This window comes from Prionailurus viverrinus, chromosome B1 (genome assembly GCF_022837055.1).
Source record: "Prionailurus viverrinus isolate Anna chromosome B1, UM_Priviv_1.0, whole genome shotgun sequence".
Taxonomy (NCBI): Eukaryota; Metazoa; Chordata; class Mammalia; order Carnivora; family Felidae; genus Prionailurus; species Prionailurus viverrinus.
The window spans coordinates 136,396,601-136,422,522 of NC_062564.1; the positions used below are offsets into that span (position 1 = coordinate 136,396,601).

At 37.3% G+C, this 25,922-nt stretch overlaps 1 protein-coding gene across 8 annotated transcripts in view; it reads left to right on the plus strand.

Moving 5' to 3' along the window:
- Positions 1 to 25,922, plus strand: part of WDFY3 (WD repeat and FYVE domain containing 3) — a 280,210-nt gene that overhangs the window by 105,399 nt on the left and 148,889 nt on the right. For all 8 annotated transcript variants that reach the window (XM_047855191.1, XM_047855189.1, XM_047855183.1 and 5 more), the window contains 3 exons: positions 65 to 188; positions 11,884 to 11,993; positions 16,130 to 16,291. In XM_047855191.1, coding sequence (XP_047711147.1) covers positions 65 to 188; positions 11,884 to 11,993; positions 16,130 to 16,291 — 396 coding nt within the window. The remainder of the gene's footprint in view (positions 1 to 64; positions 189 to 11,883; positions 11,994 to 16,129; positions 16,292 to 25,922) is intronic.

Genomic DNA, 25,922 nt, shown 5'->3' on the forward strand with positions numbered 1-25,922 from the left:
ATGCACAGAATGAAAGACAAAAGTTTATAATGCTTCAGTAAAATTGTTATTTTTTTCATCCCAGGTTTTTGGAAATGCTCCGCCAAATACGATGACAGAAAAATTTTCTGACCTTCTGCAGTTCACAACCCAAGTCTCACGACTGATGGTGACAGAAATTCGAAGGAGAGCATCAAACAAATCCACAGGTATTTTTACTGAAACCAGCAAAAACTATTTGAATGGGCAGTTTGGTAAAAAAAGTGCTATTAAAATTAAACAGAAAATTGACCCAGTTTTATCCATGTGAGTTTCCTTCCCCACCCCATGTGGAATTTAATCCCCTGTCCCTGTTCCCATTCTCATAGTCACTGCTTTGATTGGTTCAACATATCCCAAGTGGAGCATTTGTACTCAAGGCCATTGTCCTTGGACCTACCACCCCCGTTCCCCCAACAATACTGTTTCCTTCTGAACAAAATCCAAATTCCTACGGTGACATTCAAGGCAAACCCAGGATCTGGCCATATGTATTTTTTTTTTTTTTTTGTCTGCCTTTTTTATTTCTTGTTTTCTTTTCTATATATCAGCCAAACCGAGCTGCTTATAGTCCCAAACATATCTGTGTTCTTACTTTTATCCTTTTCTTATGATGCTTCACCCAGAAGTGAGAATTATCCCCCATCCCAGTATGTCTACATCCTTGAAGTTTGGATTAAATCATACTTCTCTGATGGAATGTCTTTGACTCCCTTAATCAAAGAAGAAACTTTCTGTTCGGAGCTACTCTTGGTTTCTCAACACCACGAGTGTTTGTGTGTGTGTCTTTATCTTCCTAGTAGACCATAAACTGTTTTGGGCCTTTATAACCTGTGATCTACACATACAGTAAACTTTTTTATGAATGCTGCCTGAATAAGTATTCTTATTCATGATTAGGTAATTTCAAACTTCAGAGAGTCACATCCCTTTATTCATGATTAAAATACTCTTTTTTTTTTTTTTTTTTAATTTATTTTATTTTTTATTAAAAATTTTTTTTTTCAACGTTTATTTATTTTTGGGACAGAGAGAGACAGAGCATGAACGGGGGAGGGGCAGAGAGAGAGGGAGACACAGAATCAGAAACAGGCTCCAGGCTCTGAGCCATCAGCCCAGAGCCCGACGCGGGGCTCGAACTCACGGACCGCAAGATCATGACCTGGCTGAAGTCGGACGCTTAACCGACTGCGCCACCCAGGCGCCCCAAAATACACTTTCTTGATGTTATTTACCATTAGTCATTTTTTAAATTAGCAATATGTGCGACCGATTTTTATCTTGATTTTTGTTTGTCAAGAATATTTTATTTTGTTATTTTGGTTTTGTAATGGTTGAGTGATAGCTTTCTTATTAAAGCATTATATTAGACTGATAAATTAATTTAAATTCTGTTTATAATGTCCCCTTGAACAATCATTTATCTTTTCAGCCCATCAAATTATTATTTTTCCAACAGTAACAGTAATGTTTCTGTTATATAATCTTTTTTTTTTTAAGTTTATTTATTTTGAGAGAGACTGAGAGTGTGCGAGCAGGGGAGGGACAGAGAGAAAGAGGGAGAGAAAGAGAATCCCAAGCAGGTTCTGTGTGGTCAGTGCAGAGCCCGACATGAGCCTCTAACCCATGAAACTATGAGGTCATGACCTAGAAATCGAGAGTCAAATGCTCAACCAACTGAGCCACCCAGACACCCCTTTAATCTTATTTTTTAATTTATTTTTATTAAAATTATATAGGCACATAGTTTTTGTTTTTTTTTAAGTTTATTTATTTTTGGAAGAGAGAGGGAGAGAGAGCACGAGTGGGGGAGGAGCAGAGAGAGAGGGAAAGAGAATCCTAAGCGGGCTCCTTGTGGATAGTGAGAAGCCTAATACAGGCCTCGATCTCATGAACTGTGAGATCATGACCTATCCGAAATGAAGTCGGAGGGTTAACCCACTGAGCCACGCAGGCCCCCCCAGACACATAGTTTTAAGGGTCAGATAGTTAAAACGTTTACTGAAAACAGGATCTCCCTTCCACTGTCCTTGTTCAACTCCATTTCTCAGTCACTTTTCAGCTCTTTTAATTTTTTTTTGACATTTGCCTGTTGTGTCTCTAAATAATGTACATTTACAGTATGAGCCCTTGTTTTTTCACATTTAGATACCATCTTGATTTCCCACAAAAGAAAATGAGGCTTTCACTCTCTTAAGCTCACTACCACTACCTGTACCTACCTGCTTCCTAAACCCACCCCTCCAATATTGTTCTGTCATCAATATTATCTTGTATAGACTGAAAACACTATTTTAAGATGAGCCGTATGGTACGCTGTGGTTTCTTTTCTTAAAAACTTCCCTCCCATCTCCATCTAAGTTAATAATTGCCTTTCTTTTTTTTTTTTTTTGTTTTCTGAATTTTCATCACACATGTATCCCCTATTTCTAAATGTTTTTCTACATCTCCCCTCAATATGATTGAAAGCATCAGGTAATCTGTCAGTTTCGTCTTTTTTGCAAATAGCTCTTCCAGAACTTTCTGGCTTGCTTTAACCCATGGTAGTTTCTCTCTAGGCCAGCCTCATAGCTGCCCTTCATATGTTTCCACTCACATCATCTGGGATGCTTTTCTACTTCTTTGGGATGGAGCCTCTGTTTCCTGAATCTCCTGGCATCTTTTTTTTCTCAAACTAACATTCTCATTTTTAACAAAAATTGTCTTAACAAAAATTTGCCTTAATAAAGGCATCTTTCCCAGCAGCTCCCTAAGAAAAGTGCAGGGGAGTTATCTTTGGTTTGGGGTTTTATGTGTGTATATGTGTTTGTTTTTGTTTTGTTTTGTTTTTTAGAGTTCCCGTGAGTGAAAAAATTTTTTGACTATTCCTGTGTAAGATGCTTTCCTTTGTCTTTACCGAGAAAGGTGATGTCTTTAGACTGGCAACCTTTCAGGTTACTAGGGCTTAGAACAACACATCACATAGCTTTATTGCTGAAAGGGGAAATTTATAAAACCAGGGGTCAGCAAGAGAAAAGGAGGAGCAAGTCTACCACCTGCATTATGTCACAGAATAGTACGTGGGAGGGGCACCTGGGTGGCTCAGTTGGTTGAGCATCCAACTTCGGTTCAGGTCATGATCTCACACCCCGCGTCAGGCTCTGTGCTGACAGCTCAGAGCCTGGAGCCTGCTTCGGATTCTGTGTCTCCCTCTCTCTCTGCCCCTCCTCTGCTCATGCTCTGTCTCTCTCTCTCAAAATAAACAAACATAAAAAAAAGTGCTTGGAAGATCCCTGGTGGCCCTGGATTTCTAAAGTACAAGCACAAATGCAATCTTATTAGTGAAGAAATACACAAACTGCTTATGATTTAGGCTGTTTGAGTACTGGATTTGAATATCTGTTAGATGTGTATAGCAGTTGTTTGCAGATGCTAGCTGATTAGCCCCAGGAGACTTTGGGGCCCAGGGGAAGTTATAGGCCTTCCTCCAAGAGAGCGGAAGCTACCAGTGTCATGGGAAGTTGAGTTAGGTCTAGCAACTCCCTTGGGGACATAGGAGGGGATGTCTTAGCTGGATCTTTCTTCAGGCAGCCCGAGGTGAACTCTCAGGGTCATTTTGCAAAATCTTGCAGCTTGCATTACATTTATCGTGTCCCCCTTTCAGTGGGTATCAGATTCTAGGTTGGAAATCATTTTATGTTCAGAATTTAAAAATAATTTCTCCTTCATATTCTAGACTCCTACGCTGCTATTGAGAAATCTGAAGCTAACTGGATTCTTGATTCTTTCTGTGACCTGCTTTTACATATATATGTGTGTGTGTGTGTGTGTGTGTGTGTGTGTGTGTGTGTGTGTGTATGTACACACACACACACATATATACATATATATATATACATATATATATGTGTGTGTATATATATATATATATATATATATATATATATATAAAAGCTCATTTAGGATCCTTTCTTTGGCCCTCCTATTCTAAAATGTCATGATGACATGCCTTGGAGCAGATATTCTTATACATTATGCTGAGTACTCATTGGACTTTGCAGCCTGGGAATTCATATCCTTTAATTTTGGGAAAGTTTCATGAATTGTTTGTGTAATAATATCCTCCACTCAGTTTTCTTTTTTAGTCAGATGTACCCCTAAGACTGTCCTTCTCATTTTATTTTCTTTTATTTATATTTTTGGTTTTTGACTCTACTTGCTAAGAAAGTTCCATCCATCCCTTCTATGGAGGTTTTTGGTGTGTGTGTGACATTATAATTTTAATTCCTAAGAGTTTCTTTTTATATTGATGGCTATTCTTTCATATATTCTCTTTTTAGTTCTGTTTCTTTCAGGTTGCCTTTTTTGTTAATTTGCTTTTGTCTGTCTTTTAGGTTAGAGAACTTCCTGGGCCATCTGCTCCTGTGTAAGAATGGAGCCATAGAAAGCTGCTGGGTAGCTCTGCAGTTGTGGGTGGGGCTTGAAACTGTGGGCCAGTGTGATCTTGTTAGGTTGTTCTCTTGCCTTTCTCCCCCGAGCTAGGCAGAGTCCCCAATGAGGAATGTCCAGTTTGTACTTGGAAGATACATGTCTGCCTCTCGGCATTCTAGAAGCCAAGTAGGGGAAAGGTCTGAGGACCCTCAGCATTCAGTGTGTAAGCTTCTATTTGATCTCTCTGAGCCTGCAGCTGTGCCTGATGTGGTGGCCTCACCCCTGCTCCAGCCCTCAACACTCTCCCTCACTCTTTCTAGTGAACAAACCTCTAGTCTGGTGCCCACATAGTAGGATCTGGGGGTCTCACTGGTCTTTAACAAACTTTCACAAGCCTTCTATGTACACTCCATGTTTACCTCTGCTTCCAAAGCTACCTGGTGTCACCAGGTCCTGAGTCTCTTGGGGCTCTGTTGTAGTTTAGTTGCTTTTCCATTTTCCGTGCACTTGCTTTAAGATTCTAGAGTTTGCTAAGTCAGTTACCACTAACCCCTCTGCTATTTTAGCATCCAAAATGTTGGTTTCCTCTTTCTTATTCTCTTTGTCCTTATGGGTTTAGGCTTTTTGAAAAATCCTTTTATAACCATTTTAGTGGGTGTATTAATCTGCTCAAGCTGCCATAACAAAGCACCATAGACCAGTGACTTAAATAACAGAAATATTCCTTCACAGTTCTGGGGACTGAAAGTCTAAGATCAGAGTGCCAGCATGATTGGTTTCTGGTGAGATCTCTCTTCCTGACTGCAAATGGCACCTTCTCAATGTGGCCTCACCTGGAGAAAGAGAGCTCTGGTGTGTCTTCTTATAAGGGCATTAACCTCATCAAGAGAACTCTACTGTCATGGACTGCGTCTGACCCTAGTTCTCTCCCAAAGGCTCCGTCTCTGATACCAGCATATTCGGAGTTAGTGCTTCAACACAGGAATTTGGAGCAGAAGGGAGCACAATTCAGTCCACAGCAGTGGGGCTTTGGGAGAGAGCAGAGATAAATGCAGGTGCACAACCTTCCATCTTTAACTGGAGCCCGTTGTGGGGTCTTTGGAGCAACAGCCATTAAAATATTTTTAGATTGAGAGACTAAATCTCTTATTCAGACATAGTGGATTGTATTAATTGCTGTGTAGATTTTAAAGTGAGATAATTTTAATTATACTTGCAGTCTTGGAAGCAGGTCCAGTCAAAGGTAGTAAGATAGCTTAAGGTCACCTCCCACCCCTGTCTTCTCCCTTCTCCACCCACAGTGGGACTGCATCCTTTTTATCTTTCCTGATTTCAGTTGTTCCTGTAGAAGTGAGAAGTTGGTCTTAAATATAAGATTTGTGTGTTCTATGCATTCTTAGCTATTTTAAACAGGTAACATGAAGGGAAATTGTTCTGTTCTGTACTGACTCTTGTCATTGCATTTTCTTACTTGAGTAATATCCCTAGATTAGAATAAAATATTCCCCAAACTGTAACTATGGTCGCTTTTCTGTTGCTGTCTTTTTAAATACCTAATCTGCATTTTTATAGAAAAGCGCTTTTCTGCACTGGAGATTTCTTTTCCTAAATCCTGTAATGATTCAGTGTATTCAACATAATGAAAAGTATCTTAAATGGAGTATAAGGTGTATCATTGTTAAATATAGTAATAGTTACACAAGGTGTTTTTAAACTTTTTATTTTGAAATAATTATAGACTTACAGGAAGTTGCAAACATAGCAGGTAGAGCCTTCTGCACTCCTCCTCCATTGATGACTTCTTATTTTCCAGATATTTTTAAGATCTATTTTTCCAGATCATGTAATTCCATATAATTTTTAGTTTTAAACTTTTGAAATTTATTAACTTCAGAATCCACTGCAGTGAGATTCAATTCAATTTTTGTAGATTTTACTTCCACAAAAGAAACCTTTCCTGATCACCCTATCCCAGATCCTTTATCCTCTCCCCATACCAGCATTTATTCAGTCATCTTAAGTACTTCCTCTAGAAGTTTGTCGTCTGAAAGTAACTTGTTTATTTATTTAATTTTATTGTCTCTTGTGTTCAGCCCTGTATCACCTAGAAGACTCCTTGTTACAGATGAGATGCTCAATAATTTTTTACTGATTTTTGATATAGGATTTCTATTTGGTTATTTACTTTTTTAAATGCATTGAGAATTGGAGTAGTGTTAGAAAAGCCAGACTTAACTGATGTGTAAGAGAGAAAAGCATTGTTTTGGAGTATCTCCTTCTTCAGTCTTAAAGAACCCTGGCTGTGGGAATTCTTGTTCTTTTATTTATAGTCTTGAGTGTTGGAAGTTTCTTTCAGTCAGTGTCATTATCAAAAATGGGGATTTCATGGAGATGTTTTTGATCTTTTGATTTTTTCTAGAAAAAAAATCACATTTTTAAGATCTAGGTACATTCTGAATCATCTTAACTTTTATATATCCCATTCTTATTTTCTGATTGATTTTTATTGCAGTAAAAAAACATATGAGATCTACCCTCCTAACAAATTTTTAAGTGCATAACACAGTCTGCTTTAAGCACAATGTTGTACAGGAGCTCTCTTGAACTTTTTTATCTTATATAACTATAACTTTATACTCCCTGAACAGTAATTCCCCATCTCCTCCTTCTCCCAGCCCTTGGCATCTTTCTATTTTTTGTGTCAATAAGTTTGGCTACTTTTGATACCTTACATAACCTTTTATTTCAAGAAAGTTATCATTGAAAGTAATTTTGCAATAATTTATATGCACATAATTTTTCTCCAAAAAAAAAAAAAGACAGGTAAAATGAGCCCTCTGTTATTCATTTGAAAGTTGTCTTTATTTGTTGTGCATCATGGCAAGATTATTTTTTTTTAAGACTCCTCTGAATTTGGTGTGAAATACTTTTTATTTTATTTGTTACCTAATTACCACTCATGTAGCAAGTCGTTTTATCAGATCACTTTGAACATGGATTGCAGGTATGTCAGTAGGAAGATATGCTAATCTGCAATTTCTATTGTTTGAATCTGTCCATCAGAAGTTAGTAAAAATGGAAATATGCAAAATGGATGCACAGACTGATGTGTAATACATTAGGGCATCTTGACAGTTCTAGTTTTCTGTCTCCCATAATGTAATTCTCTCTTGGTTGTTGCCTCCATGTGGCTTTTGTTAAAAATATGTAGTGACTTTCAACTAATTTGAGAAAATTTATAATTTTGTGTATAGCCTAAGATTTTTTTAATTTATTTTACTTTTTTTTGAGGGAGAGAGAAAGTGTGGGGGGGGGGGGAAGGGCAGAGGGAGGGGGAGAGAGAATCTTAAGCAGGCCCCATGCTCCATGCTCAGTGCGAGCCTAACCCAGGACTAGATCCCACAACCCTGGGATCATGATCTGAGCCAAAATCAGGAGACAGATGCTCAACTGACTGAGCCACTCAGGCACCCCTAAAGATTTTTCCTATTGTAGTTATTTGTTAAGTTCAGCTATGCAATCTGCTTAGGTCTAAGGGCACTTGGTCACTTTAAGTCACTGAAGCAAAAAATCTCCACCCATCTAAAAATAGTATTTTCAGGTTATTTTTAATGACATTGCTGCATGATAGCTGCCGCTGTTAAATACAGTGGTGTGATCTCCTATGAGCAGCGTCCTGGTGATGGGAGAAGCTGGTTAATGCTGGCCACAATTGGTGTCTTATACAGCATCTTGTGGCGGGATTAGTATACTGTAGTAAATCCCCAAGTAGACAACCCGGCCTCTTTTTTTAAACAGAAAAACAGTGTGTCCCGCTGTCCTCCAAGGATTTCACAGCCACAACACCCTCAGGTAATTTCATTCCCAGGTGTGATTATGTATCATCAAATGAAAAAAAAAAAAAGCATGGAAGCTATCTATGAGTTCTAATACTGTTTTTCTGACTAACTTTTGGAAGTTTTTTGGGGATGGGAAGGAGTTTATAGGGCTTGGTTTCTTCATTAATGAAAAAAATGTAATAATACTGTTAACATGTCTCACATTATCATCCTGTTGCATAAGTTTGAAAATGTGCTTTAAATGCAAAAGAAAAATTGAATCGCGCTTACTGTTAACAAGTTTTGCATTCTGATTGTTCTGAATATTGTCTGACTGAAACCACTTATATTCTCTATTTAAATTTCTTTTAAAATTGTCTACCTTCTAGTCTTAATCTAATAATGAGCTCTACTAACTCCATTTCTGTATTTTTCAGTTAACTATATGTATTGAAATGCAGTGTGAAAGCTAAAGCTTGAATCAAATGATTGGCAACTCTCAAGATGGGTTAATATGTTCCTTTCATTAACTCTTATAACCTTAAATCATTTAAATTTGTATTTGTTAAATATTAGCAAAATTAAAAGATCCTAATGCAGTATCTTTTTTTTTTTACTAGAACTGTTTTTCTTTCAAAGTTTTAAGAAACTCTATAATTTATGTAGGTTTAGTTTAAAATTACTTTCTAGTATATATAATTTTTTAAAGATAGCACTTGATGTTAAATACTTTCTCAATGAGCTTCTTGACTCATTTAAATACAAAGTAGGAGATCCCATTAAAGTGTTTTGAATGGCAACATACTGAAATAAGTAGGTGAGAGTAAAATTGTTCTTATGAATACATTTGTTATGTAAAGATCTTTTGTCATTGAGATCTTCTCCACATTCCTCTCAAAAAAGAGTAGTTGTTATTATTAAGTTGGTAAAGTTGTTAGATACTATTAATAATTACACTATCTTGATCTTTTTCACTTATTTAATCAGCTCAGCAATCCATTGAACATTGAGGGTTTTTTAAAAAATCTATTATTTGTCCTTTCTTATCTTGAGGGATACCTTATTTGTTGTCAACCGAAAGAAGAGAAACCACAAATGCCCAATATTACTCAAATAGAACTGTTGCAAGCCAAGAGTACATTTTTGGTATTTCGGTTCTTAAAATAAGTATTAGCATTCATTGTTTATAACTGACAACTTATTGAATAGCAGAAAATACATCTTTGTCCAATTTTCTTTTAGCATTAATAGTGTTACGTTAAAAAACATGGGTGGTATTCAGATTCACCCAAAACGTGCCTTATCTATAGCTCACTAGCTTTTGTACCAGGAAGGTAATTTTGTCTCTTGAAGTCACTTTAGTTCTCCACCATCCGTTTTCTTTTTGCCTTCTGTCAGAAGCATAGGTGGTATTGACCAGTTCCAGTTTTGTTGTTGTTGTTGTTGTTATTGTTGTTGTTATGAAATAGAATTTTGTTACATTGATTTCACTGTGGAATAATCCATTTGAAGACTGCAAGTAGATTTTTAGTATGTTGAGTTAAAAAATTGGAAATGCACAGTTTGACACCAAAGGTGCCATGGAAATGAAAGCATAGCATGTCAGCCTTTGACAGTTTTACTCACTAGAAAGGAGTCGTCTTCCTTACAGGAGCGTTTAATTCCTAGCAAGGAAGAAGGGCTTATGTTACATAACAAATTGGTCCATTACAGGTTTGCAAGAAAAATTTGCAGATCAATTTTTAACAGTGATCTCAAACCACAGTTGCCAAAGAATGTTTCTCAGTGGTATTCTTTTATTTGTTTTGCTCCGTCTCCAATGAGAGCTTCCCAGTTTAACCAGCCTTAAGCATTGCTTTCTTCATATTATTACTCCCCTTTTCAGAACATCCAGGAATCTCTCTTATCCATAGTAATTCAGGCACTCTTGATGTTCCTAACAAGTTGAGACCATCCTTCTTTGATCTCCCTGGGTTGATTTATTCACTCGTTTAACAGATGTGGATTGAGCACCCACTTAGTGCCAGTGACGTGCCTTACACTAGGGTCTGGCAGTGAGTGAGGTGGACCAGGAGTCTGCTCCCATGGTGTTTATTTTCTAGAGAGGGAGGAGAGGCTACAAATCAGTGAAAATGTGAATACAATAATTTCAACACTTTTAAGATATTGAAATATTAGAAATAAGCCAGGCTTCTGTTGGCTTCCATTTTTCAGTAATTTTTTTTTATCGCTGTCTTTATCTCTTATAGGCTAGACAGCTTGGATTTGAGAAGTTCTGTCACTGACTAGCTGTGTGGCTCTAGGCAAATTACTCATCCTCCCCATTTCTCAATTTGTATTGTTATAAGGGGTATAATACTAGAAAATAACTCATAAGGTTCTTGTAAAGATTAAATAAGTTAAATCTTCAAATACTTAAAACAGTGTTTGTTATACAGTTAAGACTTAGTAAAAATAAGCTATTTAAAAATTTTTTCCTATTAAAATATTCTTTCAAATGGAAGTATATAAAGATAAAATATGCCCAGCCCAGCATTGTATGTAAGTCTTGTATTCACTCAATTATTTGATGACATACTTTTATCTTGATTGTCTTAAATGGAAGAAAAAATACCTGTAAGCAACCTAAATTCTGTTTATTCTGCATTTTTATGATGTGTGTTAAGTGTACATTAGCAACTTACCAGGTTGGTTTTGGTAAGTGAACAGATTGCACACCTTTTCTGACAACTTTAATTCATCCCATATATTGATAGAAAAATTGATGGACTCTGTGCTGATGAAATGAAGTGCACAGTTTAAGGATTTGTCCATTTATCCTTACCTCTAAAGGCGTAATCAACTGAATTTACATTGACAGATTCTTCCAACAGTGCAGTTCTGTGACTGACACTCACCGTTCCTACTGTCAGCTGCTGCTCAGGTCACCCCTTGTGTGTATCCCTGGGGCAGCCTCCTGATTTATTCCCTGTCCACCAGAGTCTCTGCCCTTCCAGTCTGTCTTATACTCACTAGTGAAGAGTCTTAGAGTAATCCTTTTATCATCTACTTTGCTCAGGAAACTACATTTACTTTCCCTTGCCCAGAGAGTCAAATAACAGCCTTTAGATTACTTTCCTTCATAATTTGACTTTAATTTTCTACCACTACTGTTGATAGTAGACTCTAATTCTCAAAATGCTCTTGTAGAATATTACCCAGTGTTATTAGAGTTCTTTGTCTTGATCTTACATATTAGGCTCAGTCTTCTATTTACACTTTTGTTTTAATTCTGTGCTTTTAATCTCTCTGTTCCCTGCTTTCCCTCCCACTTCCTAGACAAACATATCCTTGTTTGCCAGGTACGTTTAGCTCAAATTTTACCTTTCTCATGACTCTTTTCGACTAGCTCATGATGTAACTGTCCCTATAATATAGAGGTTGATTTCTGTGTTTCTGTATTAATATGATAATAATGCTGTAAGGGCCTAGATATACCATTAAAATATTGCTCTTTTTCGCATAGTTTACATAGAGCATGTAATAGTGCTGATTTAAAGCACATGCTTTGTAAATGATCATTTTTTGACAGGTTATAAGGAAGAAGTTCTTTATATATGATTTTCCCCCACCTCATGGCTTTCCTTTGGTTTTATAGAAGCTGCAAGTCGGGCCATAGTCCAGTTCCTAGAAATCAATCAGAGTGAAGAAGCCAGTAGAGGTTGGATGCTTCTGACAACAATTAATTTGTTAGCATCCTCTGGTCAGGTAAGTTCTTTGTTTTCATGTTTGATAACTTGACTTCCTTTTTTATCCTCTTGGAATTTTGTGAAACTAAATGTATCATCATATCCAAATAAGATTTTATGGTAATCATTATATTCTTAATCCTTCTAACATATGCTTTCATGCTTCTCACAACATGTCATGAGGAGGTTTATGTTACTACAAATTTTACACCTGAGGAAATGCCTAACTTGAATGGTGTATTTCGTCTTTGTCATAACACACAGAGAGCATGATACCATTAGTACAGCATGTGGGGCACAGCAATGGACTTCTGGGACTGTAGGCCGGTAGCCTGGGAGCTCTGGCTCCATCTGGCCAAAACCAACACTTTTGTAACCCACATCAGGGAAATTGCTTTAGAAGAATCATCTGACCTTACTTCACTAATAAGGAACAAATGACATGAAAAATATTTGTAAATTCTTCTAAATTTTATGGAAAATAGGGGAATAGTGACATTTTCAGGATAATATATATTCCCTTCCCACTTGATTTATTCTGGAGATTCCTTTTATTCCCCCTCTCTAAACCACCTTTAATCATCTGCCATAATTTCTGTTGCATGTACTCAGTTACCAGCTATTTGGATACCTGACTTTTGGCCTGTGATGTTTTGGGGACGAAAGAACTTGATTCAGGGGCACCTGGGTGGCTCAGTCAGCTAAGCATCCGACTCTTGATTTCAGCTCAGGTCATGACCTCACAGTTTGTGGGATGGAGCCCTGCAACAGACTTTGCGCTGATAGCGGGGAGCCTGCTTGGGATTCTCTCTCTCACTCTCTCTTTACTCCTCGACTTGTGTGCATGTGCTCTTTGTCTCTCTCTCAAAAAAAAAATAATAATAATAACCATTAACAACAAAAAAAAAGAAAGATGTGTTTCACCCTTCTAAAACTCAGAGTAGAATTACCTATCAAAGTTAGTACCAGTCTTTAGAATGGTTCTTGTCTAAATTATGATTCAAACAACTCACATCATTTAATAATGGAATTTACAGAGGTGGCTGTGACATGAGTCATATACCTTGGTGGGCCACAGCAGAAACGATGCATATTTCTTAGTAACCATATCCTGAAGCTAGTCATTAGCCTAAAGTAGTAGCACTTAGGCTTTTTTTCCCCTTAGAATAATGTTTCCCTTTTTTGTTTGCTGGTTTATGTTTGTTTGTTTCTTAACATCACAAAAGGAGTCAGACCAAGTTGCTCTGATGTACCTGGGACTTGCCAGATTTCGGCCCAGAAGCCCCACATCCCAGACAACTCCTAAATTCTGGGCAAATGGAGATGTTTATTTATCCTATGTCACCTTCAGATAGTCCTAAAGTGGCCAACTGTTTCCATGTATCTGTGACCATACCAAAAACCTATCAAAATATCAATTCTATTTGCTATTGATGCTAGCTATAAATGCTGCCATATTACTGTACCAAAATTTGGTTTGGTTTAAAATAGCATGTAAAATAACCATTTTTAATTGTGATATTTCTAAGTCTTATTCCTATTCTTTGTAGATGCTGTCTTTCTCAGGTGTGAACAGAAAGTGTATCCTACCAGAATATCTGACACATACTAGAAAGTCAGGAAATGTGGATTAACCTAATCACTTTTTTAAAAAACATTTTTTTAGAGAGAGAAAGAGATCGTAAGCAGGGAATGGGGTGAAGAGGGAGAGAGAGAGAATCTTAAGCAGGCTCCACACCCAGTGCAGAGTCCGACTCAGGGTTCGACCCAATGCAGGGCTCATTCCCACGACCCTGGGATCATGCATGATCTGAGCCAAAATCAAGAGTCACATGCTCAATCGACTGACCCACGTAGGTGACCCTTAACCTAATCACTTTTTTAAAAATTACAAATGTTGCCGATTATCAGTTTGGATACCAAGTTATGCTTATACTCTGCTATAAAATGAAACTGAAAAATCATACCAATTTGCCTAATGAAAACAGAAAGCTAGTAATAATCTAACTAGAAAAAGGTATTTTAAGAGAAAATTTAGTGCTCTATATTTTGAGCTGACTTTTATGTTTATATGCCATTTTCTGTTGATAGCAGTGAGATACAGAGATGACTAAAACGTCCTGAATCAACATGTAGATGACAGAGATGGAGTGAATGACAGTTCTATAAAATGCAGTCATGGGATATATGTACTGCTATGAAAATAGAAATGTGAGAGTTATAAATTTTGTAGGTGAGGGAGGGAGGAAAGATGAGCAATTAAAGTTTCAGACATAGGCAGACATTTAAACTGAGCATCAGATGTATAGAGACATGGGGTATCTAGAAATAATCAATCATGGAACAGCAAAAGGTTTTTGAAATATTTAGAGGCAGGAAATGTTACTGGATGTTTAGAATAAGGACCAGATCATGCAAGGGATTGTTCTTTGGGTCCTCTCACCTCTCTATCACCCTGCTACTGCATTAGTTCACGCCCCATCTCTCATATGGTTTTCTGTATTAGTTTCCTGATGACCCTGGCCTTCTTGCTCTTTAGATCTAATTTAGATCTATATAACCACCAGTGAATTTTCTGATATCTGGTTCCATTACTGCTTTGTAACACTTCACTGGTTCTCCAAGGCCAGCAAAATAAAAGTCAGACCAGAGTGGGAGACCATATGATACATAGGTCCCTGGGCATATACACTTGTGGACCACTTAACCAGCTTTAACTAAGGCAGGGTATCTCAATTATGAGCCTCAATTGCTTTGTGTATAAAGTAAGCATCATACAGTAATAGAATTTACCTTATAAGGTTGATGGAAGAATAAATGAGATAATTAAAATGCTTAGCCTTATGCTTGTTTTATAATTGATACTCGTTAAAGATTAGACACTATTATTGTGGCTTTTTAGGAGGTAACAGTTTTGGACTCAGGTTCCTGAAACATAGTGTGTCGTATAGTTCAACCCTCTATATATCTTCAGGTGATCTTTACCCTCTTAATTTCTATACTTTCCCTCTTCATTCCTTGTAGTGTTGATCATTCCTTTTTCGTAGTTATTGATAACCTGTTTCTGCTAATAGACCACAGTCTTCTGAAGGGCAGGGGTGCTTTGTCGTTTCCTGCCCAGTTCCCGACATACTGCCAGACATACCCTATGCATTCAGTGAATGTTTGATTAAAAAGTTGATAAACTAAATACAGGTGACAAGGTGACACCAGCCTGTTGATCTCCAGTGTATGAAACTTTTTGTTCCAAACTGGACCATGAAAAAAAATTGGCAATTATTATAGCATACTTCTTAGGAATACTGAAATTTCACCATAAGAAGGTGGACTTTCTTCCTCTAGAAATTGTTGAAACTAATACACAGATTTTTCAGTGTTACCTGTATCCTTCAAGTGTCCTTCCAACCCCAAGAATGTTTAATAATAATAAAAGTGATAGCAAAGCAACTACTAATATATAACTTAGTGCTTAATATATCTCAGATTTGTTATATAATGCTTACATTAACTCTAAGACCTATTATTATATTTATTTTATAGGAAAGGAAACTGAGGTCCAGCAAAGTTAGTTTGCCCAAGTTTATGGTTGAATTTCTTTTTTCTAAATCCAAAAGTTCATTTGCTTTGAAACATGCTGCCTTTTAATAAAAAAATAGCAAATCTAATAAATAACAAACACATCTCAATACACACACACACACCCCCCCCCACACACACATATATATGTATTTTTAGAGAGAAAGAGTGAGTGCATGTGTGTGAGTGGGAGAGGGTAGAGGAAGAGAGAGAGAATCTTAAGCAGACTCCATGCCCAGTGCCAGTCAGCAGGGATGGGTGTGATGCAGGCTCTATCTCACCATGGTGAGATCATGAGCCGGAATTAAGAGTCAGACGCTTAACCACTGAGCCACCCAGGAGCCCCATCTCAATATCTGATTAAAGCAGATTTGTCCAAATGGAAAATGAGTACTTGTCAGCATGGAGTCATTTTTTAATTTTTCAGGCATTTAAAAAGTTATTTTGATACATAATTTTCTGGCTTAAAATTTGTGAGTTAATGATTTAAATTCTGGATTAATATTTGTGAACTTACTTAGCTGTTCCAATTATGCCTGTCTGTCTCCCTATTCACTTATTTATTGGTTTGTTTTCCAGAAAACCGTGGACTGCATGACAACGATGTCAGTGCCTTCCACCCTGGTTAAATGTTTATATCTGTTTTTTGACCTTCCACATGTGCCTGAGGCAGTTGGAGGTGCACAGAATGAGCTACCTCTAGCAGAACGTCGTGGACTACTCCAGAAAGTTTTTGTACAGGTATGGAAGGTGCTGTTGGCCTGGCCATTAATACCAGTCTATTTAAAGTGAAACAGGTGCACTCCTTAAAGAGATGTTCTGCTTATTCCATTTTTTTTTAATAGTATTCCATGCTCTTTATTATTGACTTTATATCATATAATTGTCACATTTCTTGACTCTGAACATTTCTTTTGAGGATAATGGAACAAGCCATTAACAAGTTTATTTCTCTGAACAGATTCAACTATTAAGCTTTCCTTTGATACAGCAATACAATCTCTAAAATGAACTGCTAAGCAAGAGAAACTTTTATTGACTATCATATTACATTGGGGTAATATTTCTTATAAGAAATTCTGTTTGTTGATGTCTAAATATAGGATTCCTAGCCTATAAATCTCTAACTTGTAAAAGGCAGTTTATTTTAGTGACTGCTGCCACCTCCTCTGCTCCCTGCTTGTAAAATCCTTCTTTACCACTGTTGCCACTGTTCAGACTTTTAATAGCACTGGTGGCTAACCAAGGTTTAAATAGACCTTTGTTAGTTAGCCTAGAAATTTTGCCATCATTTTGATATCCTTCCTTGGGAGAAAATTTTCAAGACCAACGACATGCATTTGGAATATAGTCTGTCCATGGGACTAATATTTAAAAACTTTTTAATGTTTATGTATTTTGTGAGAGAGACACACAGAATGCGGGGGGGGGAGGGGGGGTGGCAGACAGAGGGAGACACAGAATCTGAAGCAGGCTCCAAGCTCCGAGCTGTCAGCATAGAGTCCAACATGGGGCTCGAACTCACAAACCATGAGATCATGACCTGAGCTGAAGTCAGACACTCAACTGACTGAGCCAGGTATTTTAAAATCACGTTTGACAGAAGAGGACAGATACTGTATCATTATACTTATGTGTATCCAACTTGCTCAAACTCCTAGCAAGTAGAATGCTGGTTGCCAGGAGCTGGAGAGTGGAATAACAAGAAGTTTTGTTCAGTGTGTATAGAGTTTCAGGTTTGCAAGATGAAAATGTTCTAGAGATCTATTGTACGTGTAATGAACACTACTGTTACCAAAAAGGATTAAGGTGATAGATTTTGTGTTACGTGTTTTTACCTCAGTTAACAAAAAAAACCCTACACCTGTTTGAATCCAGTTCTCTGAAATTATATAACTTAAGATGAAGATTTCTCACCTCTAAAGTAAAGATAAATGATACGTACCCAAAGGGGTTTGTGAGGATTAAATGAAATAATACACAGGGCAATGGTGCTGTGCCCAGGATGTGGTAGACATGGCCTACAAGTCCCTGTGATGGCTGCTCTTGCCACCACAGCCACCACCATCAGTGAGAGTAGCAGAGGGAGCACAGAGCAGTGGGTCTGCGGTAGATAAGGTGGAGCTGGGTGCCGATGCCGAGTACATCTCACGGTACTGGGGTCTTTGCTGCAGCGCTTTGTGGACGTGTGAGCAGTGAAAGGACTGCAGAGAGGAAGATTAAGGCAGTTTTAGGAAGGAAAAGACAGGATTATCAATAAAGAACTAATTTAACAAATACTTATTGAACATTGGATTTCTTAGATACTTTTTGCTAGTGGCTAGGTAGAATCCATTATCTCATATAACTTGCAAGACAGCCCATGACTTCAGAGGTTTTGTTTTTCTAAAAAATGATGAGAGCAAATGGCAGAAATAGGAGTAGACGTTAGGTTTATCTGAGTCCTGAATTAGATTGGGTGAGAAAAGCAATAGAAATGAACAAAGGAGTAAATCCCATAGGAATTGAAGCTGCTTAAGACATTGCTAATGAATACAGTGGATTAGTCTTTGCTTATTAGACTAGTAAACCCTATTTCCACAAAGCCCTTCTAAACAACTAACTAATACCTTAGACAATAAATGTAAACTGACTTTTATGTATTTAATACTAAATAAGTATAGCAAAGATTTCTTCGAAAACTTAAAAAAATGTTTTCAGTATCTGAATGCAGTGGATGTCTGCAACTAATTGTGGGATTCATTTTAGCATATTGGAACCATTGAATGTTACAGCCAAAAGGAACTTCCAAGAGAATTTAAATGAATGAAAGTCACCACTTACAGTTACAGAAACTAGGGGCGCCTGGGTGGCTCAGTCGGTTAAGTGTCTCTTTGGCTCAGGTCATGATCTCACAGTTCAAGAGACCGAGCCCCGCCTTAGGCTCTATGCTGACAGCTCAGAGCCTGGAGCACTTCAGATTCTGTGTCTGCTTCTGTCTGTCTTTCTCTCTCTGTCTCTGTCTCTGTCTCTCTCTCTCTCTCTCTCTCTCTCTCTGCCCCTCCCCCACTCATGCTCTGTCTCTCTCTCTCTCTCTCTCTCAAAAATAAACATTTAAAAAAATTAAAAAAAAAAAAAAAAACATGGTTACAGAAACTAATAGCTGAGGCTGTGATCCATAGCAGATGTGTGGCAGGAATGGGAGCCTGGCTCTTCCCACTGCCTAGTCCAGTGTCCTGTAGTGCGTCACTTCCTTGTTTTAGTTTCTCATCACAGGCCGGACACTGCTGTCAAACACCAATGGAGACAAACATATTAAATGTTTTCGGAAAACATATTGTTTATGATAGATGAAATCCCTGTGTTTATCTTATGTGACACATGGTTTCCTGGAACCTTAGCAATTGGTACTGCTTCATGTAGGCATTTTTTTTCTGTTTGTTTAGATTTTTGTTTATTTGTTTTGTGTGTGTGTGTTGATATAGCCAGTTATTTCACTGCCGCACTTGGCTATCCTTAATGACACAGTCCCGCAAGTAGGTATGATTAGTGTATGGGAGAAGAGGAATGAGATATAGACTCTTCGGTTTTCTATTGTATAGAATGAAAGGATTACATGAGATTATTTCTGAGAATCCTTTTGCCTTTGAATAATAACTAGTTATTTTTTGTTTTATACTTAAAAAAAATTTTTTTAAGTTTACATCCAAGTTAGTTAGCATATAGTGCAACAATGATTTCAGGAGTAGATTCCTTAATGCCCCTTACCCATTTAGCCCATCCCCCCTCCCCCAACCCATCCAGTAACCCTCTGTTTGTTTTCCATATTTAAGAGTCTCTTATGTTTTCTCCCCCCTCCCTGTTTTTATATTATTTTTGCTTCCCTTCCCTTATGTTCATGTTTTTTTATCTTAAAGTCCTCATATGAGTGAAGTCATGATATTTGTCTTTCTCTGATTTCACTTAGCATAATACCCACTAGTTCCATCCATGTAGTTGCAAATGGCAAGATTTCATTCATTTTGATTTCCGAGTAATACTCCGTTGTGTATATATACCACATCTTCTTTATCCATTCACTCATTGATGGACATTTAAGCTCGTTACATACTTTGGCTATTGTCGCTAGTGCTGCTATAAACCTTGGGGTGCGTGTTCCCCTTCGAAACAGCATACCTGTATCCCTTGTATAAATACCTAGTAGTGCAATTGCTGGGTCGTAGGGTAGTTCTATTTTTAATTTTTTGAGGAAACTCTATACTGTTTTCCAGAGTGGCTGTACCACTTTGCATTCCCACCAGCAGGGCAAAAGAGATCGTCTTTCTCCGCATCCTCGCCAACATCTGTTGTTGCCTGAGTTGTTCATGTTAGCCATTCTGACAGGTGTGAGGTGGTATTTCATTGTTTTCATTTGTGTTTCCCTGATAATGAGTGATGTTGAGCATTTTTTCATGTGTCAGTTGGCCATCTGGTTGTCTTCTTTGGAGAAGTGTCTTTTCATGTCTTTTGCTGATTTCTTTACTGGAGTATTTGTTTTTTGGGTGTTGAGTTGATAAGTTCTTTATAGGTTTTGGATGCTAACCCATTATATGATACATTGTTTGCAAATATCTTCTCTCATTCCATTGGGAATTTAGTTTTGCTGATTGTTTCCTTCACTGTGCAGAAGCTTTTTAGTCTGACGAGGTCCCAATAGTTCATTTTTGCTTTTGTTTCCCTTGCCTCTGGAGACGTGTTCAGTAAGAAGTTGCTGCGGCCAAGGTCAAAGAGGTTTTTGCCTGCTTTCTCCTTAAGGATTTTGATGGCTTCCTGTTTTACGTTTAGGTCTTTCATCCATTTTGAGTTTATTTTTGTGTATGGTGTAAGAAAGTGGTCTATGTTCATTCTTCTTAATGTCGCTGTCCAGTTTTCCCAGCACCACTTGAAGAGACTGTCTTTATTCCATTGGATATTCTTTCCTGCTTTGTCAAATATTAGTTGCTGTATGTTTGTGGGTCCATTTCTGGGTTCTTTGTTCCATTGATCTGAATGTCTGTTTTTGTGCCAGTACTGCATTGTCTTGATGGTTAGAACTTTGTAATATAGCTTGAAGTCCTGGATTGTGATGCCTCCTGCTTTGGTTTTCTTTTTCAAGATTGCTTTGGCTATTCGGGGTCTTTTCTGGTTCCATACAAATTTTAGGATTGTTTGTTCTAGATCTGTGAAGAATGGTGGTGTTATTTTGATAGGGATTGCATTGAATACGTAGATTGCTTTGGGTAGTATTGACATTTTAACAATATTTATTCTTCCTGTTCAGGAGCAAAGAATCTTTTTCCATTTTTTTGTGTCTTCACTTTCTTTCGTAAGCTTTCTATAGTTTTAAGTGTATATATTTTTCACCTCTTGGGTTATATTTATTCCTAAGTATTTTATGGTTTTGGTGCAATTGTAAATGGGATTGATTCCTTCATTTCTCTTTCTTTTCTTCATTGTTGGTGTATAGGAATGCAACCGATTTCTGTGCATTGATTTTATATCCTGCCACTTTGCTGAATTCATGGATCAGTTCTAGCCATTTTTTGGTGGAATCTTTTGGGTTTTCCATACAGAGTATCATGTCATCTGCGAAGAGTGAAAGTTTGACCTCCTCCTGGCCAATTTGGATGCCTTTTATTTCTTTGTGTTGTGTGATAGCTGAGGCTGACTTCCAATACTATGTTGAATAACAGTGGTGAGAGTGGACATCCCTGTCTTGTTCCTGACCTTAGGGGGAAAGCTCTCAGTTTTTCCCCATTGAGGATGATATTAGCGGTGGGTCTTTCATATATGGCTTTTATGATCTTGAGGTATGATCCTTCTGTCCCTACTTGCTTGAGGGTTTTTATCATGAAAGGATGCTGTATTTTGTCAAATGCTTTCTCTGCGTCTATTGAGAGGATCATGTGGTTCTTGTCTTTTATTGATATGACATGTCACATTGATTGTTTTGCAGATATTGAACCAACCCTGCATACCAGGTATAAATCCCACTTGGTCATGGTGAATAATTTTTTTTAATGTATTGTTGGATCTGGTTGGCTAATGTCTTGTAGAGGATTTTTGCATCCATGTTCATCAGGGAAATTGGTCTATAGTTCTCCTTTTTAGTGGGGTCTTTGGTTTTGGAATCAAGGTTATTCTGGCTTCATAGAAAGAGTTTGGAAGTTTTCCTTCCGTTCCATTTTTTGGAACAGCTTCAAGAGAATAGGTGTTAACTCTTCCTTAAATGTTTGGTAGAATTCCTCTGGAATGCCATCTGGCCCTCAACTCTACTTTTTGGGATATTTTTGATTACTAATTCAATTTCTTTACTAGTTATGGGTCTGTCCAAATTTTCTATTTCTTTCGGTTTCAGTTTTGGTAGTTTATATGTTTCTAGGAATTTGTGCATTTCTTCCAGATTGCCCATTTTATTGGCATATAATTGCTCATAATATTCTCTTATTATTGTTTTTATTTCTGTTGTGTTGGTTGTGATCTCTTTCATTCTTGATTTTATTTACTTGGGTCCTTTTTCTTTTTGATCAAACTGGCTAGTGGTTTATCAATTTTGTTAATTCTTTCAAAGAACCAGCTTCTGGTTTCATTGATCTGTTCTGTTTTTTTGGTTTCAGTAGCATTGATTTCTGCTCTAATCCTTATTATTTTCTGTCTTCTGCTAGTTTGGAGTTTTATTTGCTGTTTTTCTTCCAGTTCTTTAAGGCGTAAAGTTAGGTTGTGTATCTGAGACCTTTCTTCTTTAGGAAGGCCTGGATTGCTCTATACTTCCCTCTTATGACCTCCTTTGCTGTGTCCCAGAGGTTTTGGGCTGTGGTGTTATCATTTTCATTGGCTTCCATGTACTTTTTAATTTCCTCTTTAACTTCTTGGATAGCCCATTCATTCTTTAGTAGGATGTTCCTCAGTCTCCAAGTATTTGTTACCTTTCCAATTTTTTTCTTGTGGTTGATTTTGAGTTTCATAGAGTTGTGGTCTGAATGTCTGCACAGTATGATCTTGATCTTTCTGTACTTACTGGGGCCTGATTTGTCTCCCAGTATGTGATCTATTCCAGAGAACATTCCATGTAGACTGGAGAAGAATGTATATTCTGCTGCTCTAGGATGAAATGTTCTGAAATATATCTGTTAAGTCCATCTGGTGCAGTGTGTCCTTCAAAGCTGTTGTTTCCTTGTTGATTTTCTGTCTAGATATCTGTCCATTGCTGTAAGGGTGGTGTTGAAGTCCCCTACTATTGTATCATTATCAATGAGTTTCTTTATGTTTGTGATTGATTTATATACTTGGTGCTACCACATTTGGAGCATAAATATTTATAATTGTTAGGTCTTCTTGGTGGATAGACCCCTTAATTATGATATAATGCCCTTCTTCATCTCTTGTTATAGTCTTTATTTTAAAGCGTAGATTGTCTGATATAAGTATGGCTACTCCGGCTTTCTTTTTATCGACCATTAACATGATAGATGATTCTCTGTCCTCTTACTTTCAATCTGAAGGTGTCTTTAGGTCTAAATTGGGTCTCTTGTAAACAGCATATAGATGGATCTTGTTTTCTTACCCATTCTGTTACCCTATGTCTTTTGATTGGAGCATTTAGTCCATTGACATTTAGAGTGAGTACTGAAAGATATGAATTTATTGCCATTATGTTTCTTGTAGAGTTGGAGTTTCTGGTGGTGTTCTCTGGTCCTTTCTATGTTGCTTTTGTGGGTTTTTTTTCTCCCCTCATCTTTTCTCCCCTTAGAGAGTCCCCCTTAAAATTTCTTGCAGGGCTGGTTTAGTGGTCACACACTCCTTTAATTTTTGTTTGTCTGGGAAACTTTTAATCTCTCCTTCTATTTTGAATGACAGCCTTTCTAGATAAAGAATTCTTGGCTGCATATTTTTTTTTTGATTCAGCACATTGAATATATCCTGCCACTCCTTTCTGGTCTGCCAAGTTTCTGTGCATAGATCTGCTACAAACCTGATCTGTCTTCCCTTATAGATTAAGGACTTTTTTTCCCTTGCTGTTTTCATGATTCTTTCCTTGCCTGAATATTGTGAATTTGACTATGATATGCCTTGTTGATGGTCGGTTTTTGTTGAATCTACTTCGAGTCTTCTGTGCTTCCTGGATTTTGCTGTCTGTGTCTTTCCCCAGGTTAGGAACGTTTTCCACTATGATTTGCTCATATAACCTTTCTACCCCTATTTCTCTCTCATCTTCTTCTGGGACCCCTATGATTCTGATGTTGTTCCTTTTTAATGAGTCACTGATTTCTCTAATTCTTAAATCATGCTCTTTTCACTCTTTTGTGTGTCCCAATTAAGGTTGGGGGTGGGTACTCTAGATACTCTTGAGAAAGACCCCTGTCTAGTTATTTGGAGCTCCAAGGGTAGGGCAAGCTCAAGTCTAATCAGACTGTGGGCTCTCCTCTGACCAGTTTAAATGTAAGTGGCATCATATTCAGAACACTATCAAGTGGCTTGCCAGTAGATTGCATATTGATGATCCCCAACAAATACTTAATAAAACTAGAAATGTATCATAAAAAATTTATAGTTAACATTAAGAGCAATTAAAAAGTTTTGAGTGAAATAAAACAAAAAAAAAAATCATGCTCTTTTGCCTTAATGTCCCTCTTCTTTTCAAATGCTTCGTTATTCTGCATAAGTTTGTCCTCTATACCACTGATTTGCTGCTCTGCCTCATCCATCCTTGCCACTGTGGCATCCATTCAAGATTGCAGTGCAGTTATAGCATTTTTTATTTCATCATAACTAGCTTTTACTTCTTTTATCTCCACAGAAGGGGATTCTAATCTATTTTCAACTCCAGCTAGTATTCTTATTATTGTGTTTGTAAATTCTGGTTCAGACATCTTGCTTGTATCTGTGTTGATTAAGTCCCTAGCTGTTGTTTTCTTCCTGCTCTTTGAGAACTAGTTATTTTTAGAGCAACAAATTTAAGGAATTAAATCCAGTTCATTTTTGAGAACAAAGATTTGATTTGTAAAACAGTAGTTTATTTTTGGGTTTGTTTTTATGTTACAGATTAGATGGCATCTCTAATGGCATCCATCTCTCTAATCACATAATTGGTAATACACCTTTATGAGCATCGATGATGCTACAGTTGACTATTTTTTTCATATTATCTTTTTTGTTGCATTGAATACATATGGGAAAATATAATACCTATTATACATGTTAAGTCAGTAGGCAATAATTTCTCCAGCCATGTTTGTGTGTGTGTGTGTGTGTGTGTGTGTGTGTGTGTGTGTGTGTGTGTGTGTTGGGGGACGGAGGGTAGAATGCCTGTATTTACTGATGCTGTAAACATATTACTTCTCTGAATTCTTTCTTAGTCCTTTTTTTTCCAGCCTGATAATTTGGTAGCTATGGATTAGAAAGCCCTTGTACTGAAGTAAATTTTTGCATTGAAGGAAGTAGGAAAGGTAAAACCTAGCTTCCGCAGATGAAAACTATGTAAAATTATTTTTTTCTACTTAGCAGTTTCCCCATAGATCGTAAAATACTCAAATTTCATGAGGCACTTTCAGGAGAATAAAATTTATGTAAATTATAGTTATTTATAGTACATATACTTAAAAATATTTACATGAGAAATTTTAGCAAAGAGAAGAAAAGTTCACTTTTCCTGAAGCTGAGTCAAGATTAAAAGACAAAAATGCATTGAGAGAAAAAACCCTAGCTGAATTCTGCAAGTAGTGGCTCTTAGTGCTTTGAGCACTTGTGTAATGTGTATTCTGCAAATCATAGTTAAGGAATATGTTTTCATCTCAAAGTTTAAAAAGTTTTGAATATTCTTTGAAAGCCAGGCCATAGAAGATTTTTGGCTACTAGATGTAATTGAAAGACACTTTTGAATTAGGATGATTTTATTATTGTAATACTCCTCTCTTCTTGTATAGAAATTGTAACAATTTGAAAGTATTTTTAAAGACCTGTTTTTACTTTTTTTTTTAAATTAGTTTTTTAATATTTATTTTTGATGGAGGAAGGGAGGAAGGGAGGGAGGGAGGGAGGGAGAGAGAGAGAGAGAGAGAGAGAGAGAGAGAGAGAGAGTGTGTGTGTGTGTGTGTGTGTGTGTGTGTGTGTGTGTGTGAGAGCGAGCCAGGGAGGGACAGTGAAAGAGTGAGACACAGAATCTGAAGTAGGCTCCAGCCTCTGAGCTGTCAGCACAAACAGGGGGCTCAAACTCACACTGTGAGATCATGACCTGAGCTGAAGTTGGAACCACCCAGCCGACTGAACCACCCAGGTGCCCCCTGTTTTTACTTTCTTACCTCCATAAAACTGTCCATTTTAGAGAAGAAAATTCCATCTCACCTATGACAAACTAAGAACTAAAGAGCCAAATTAG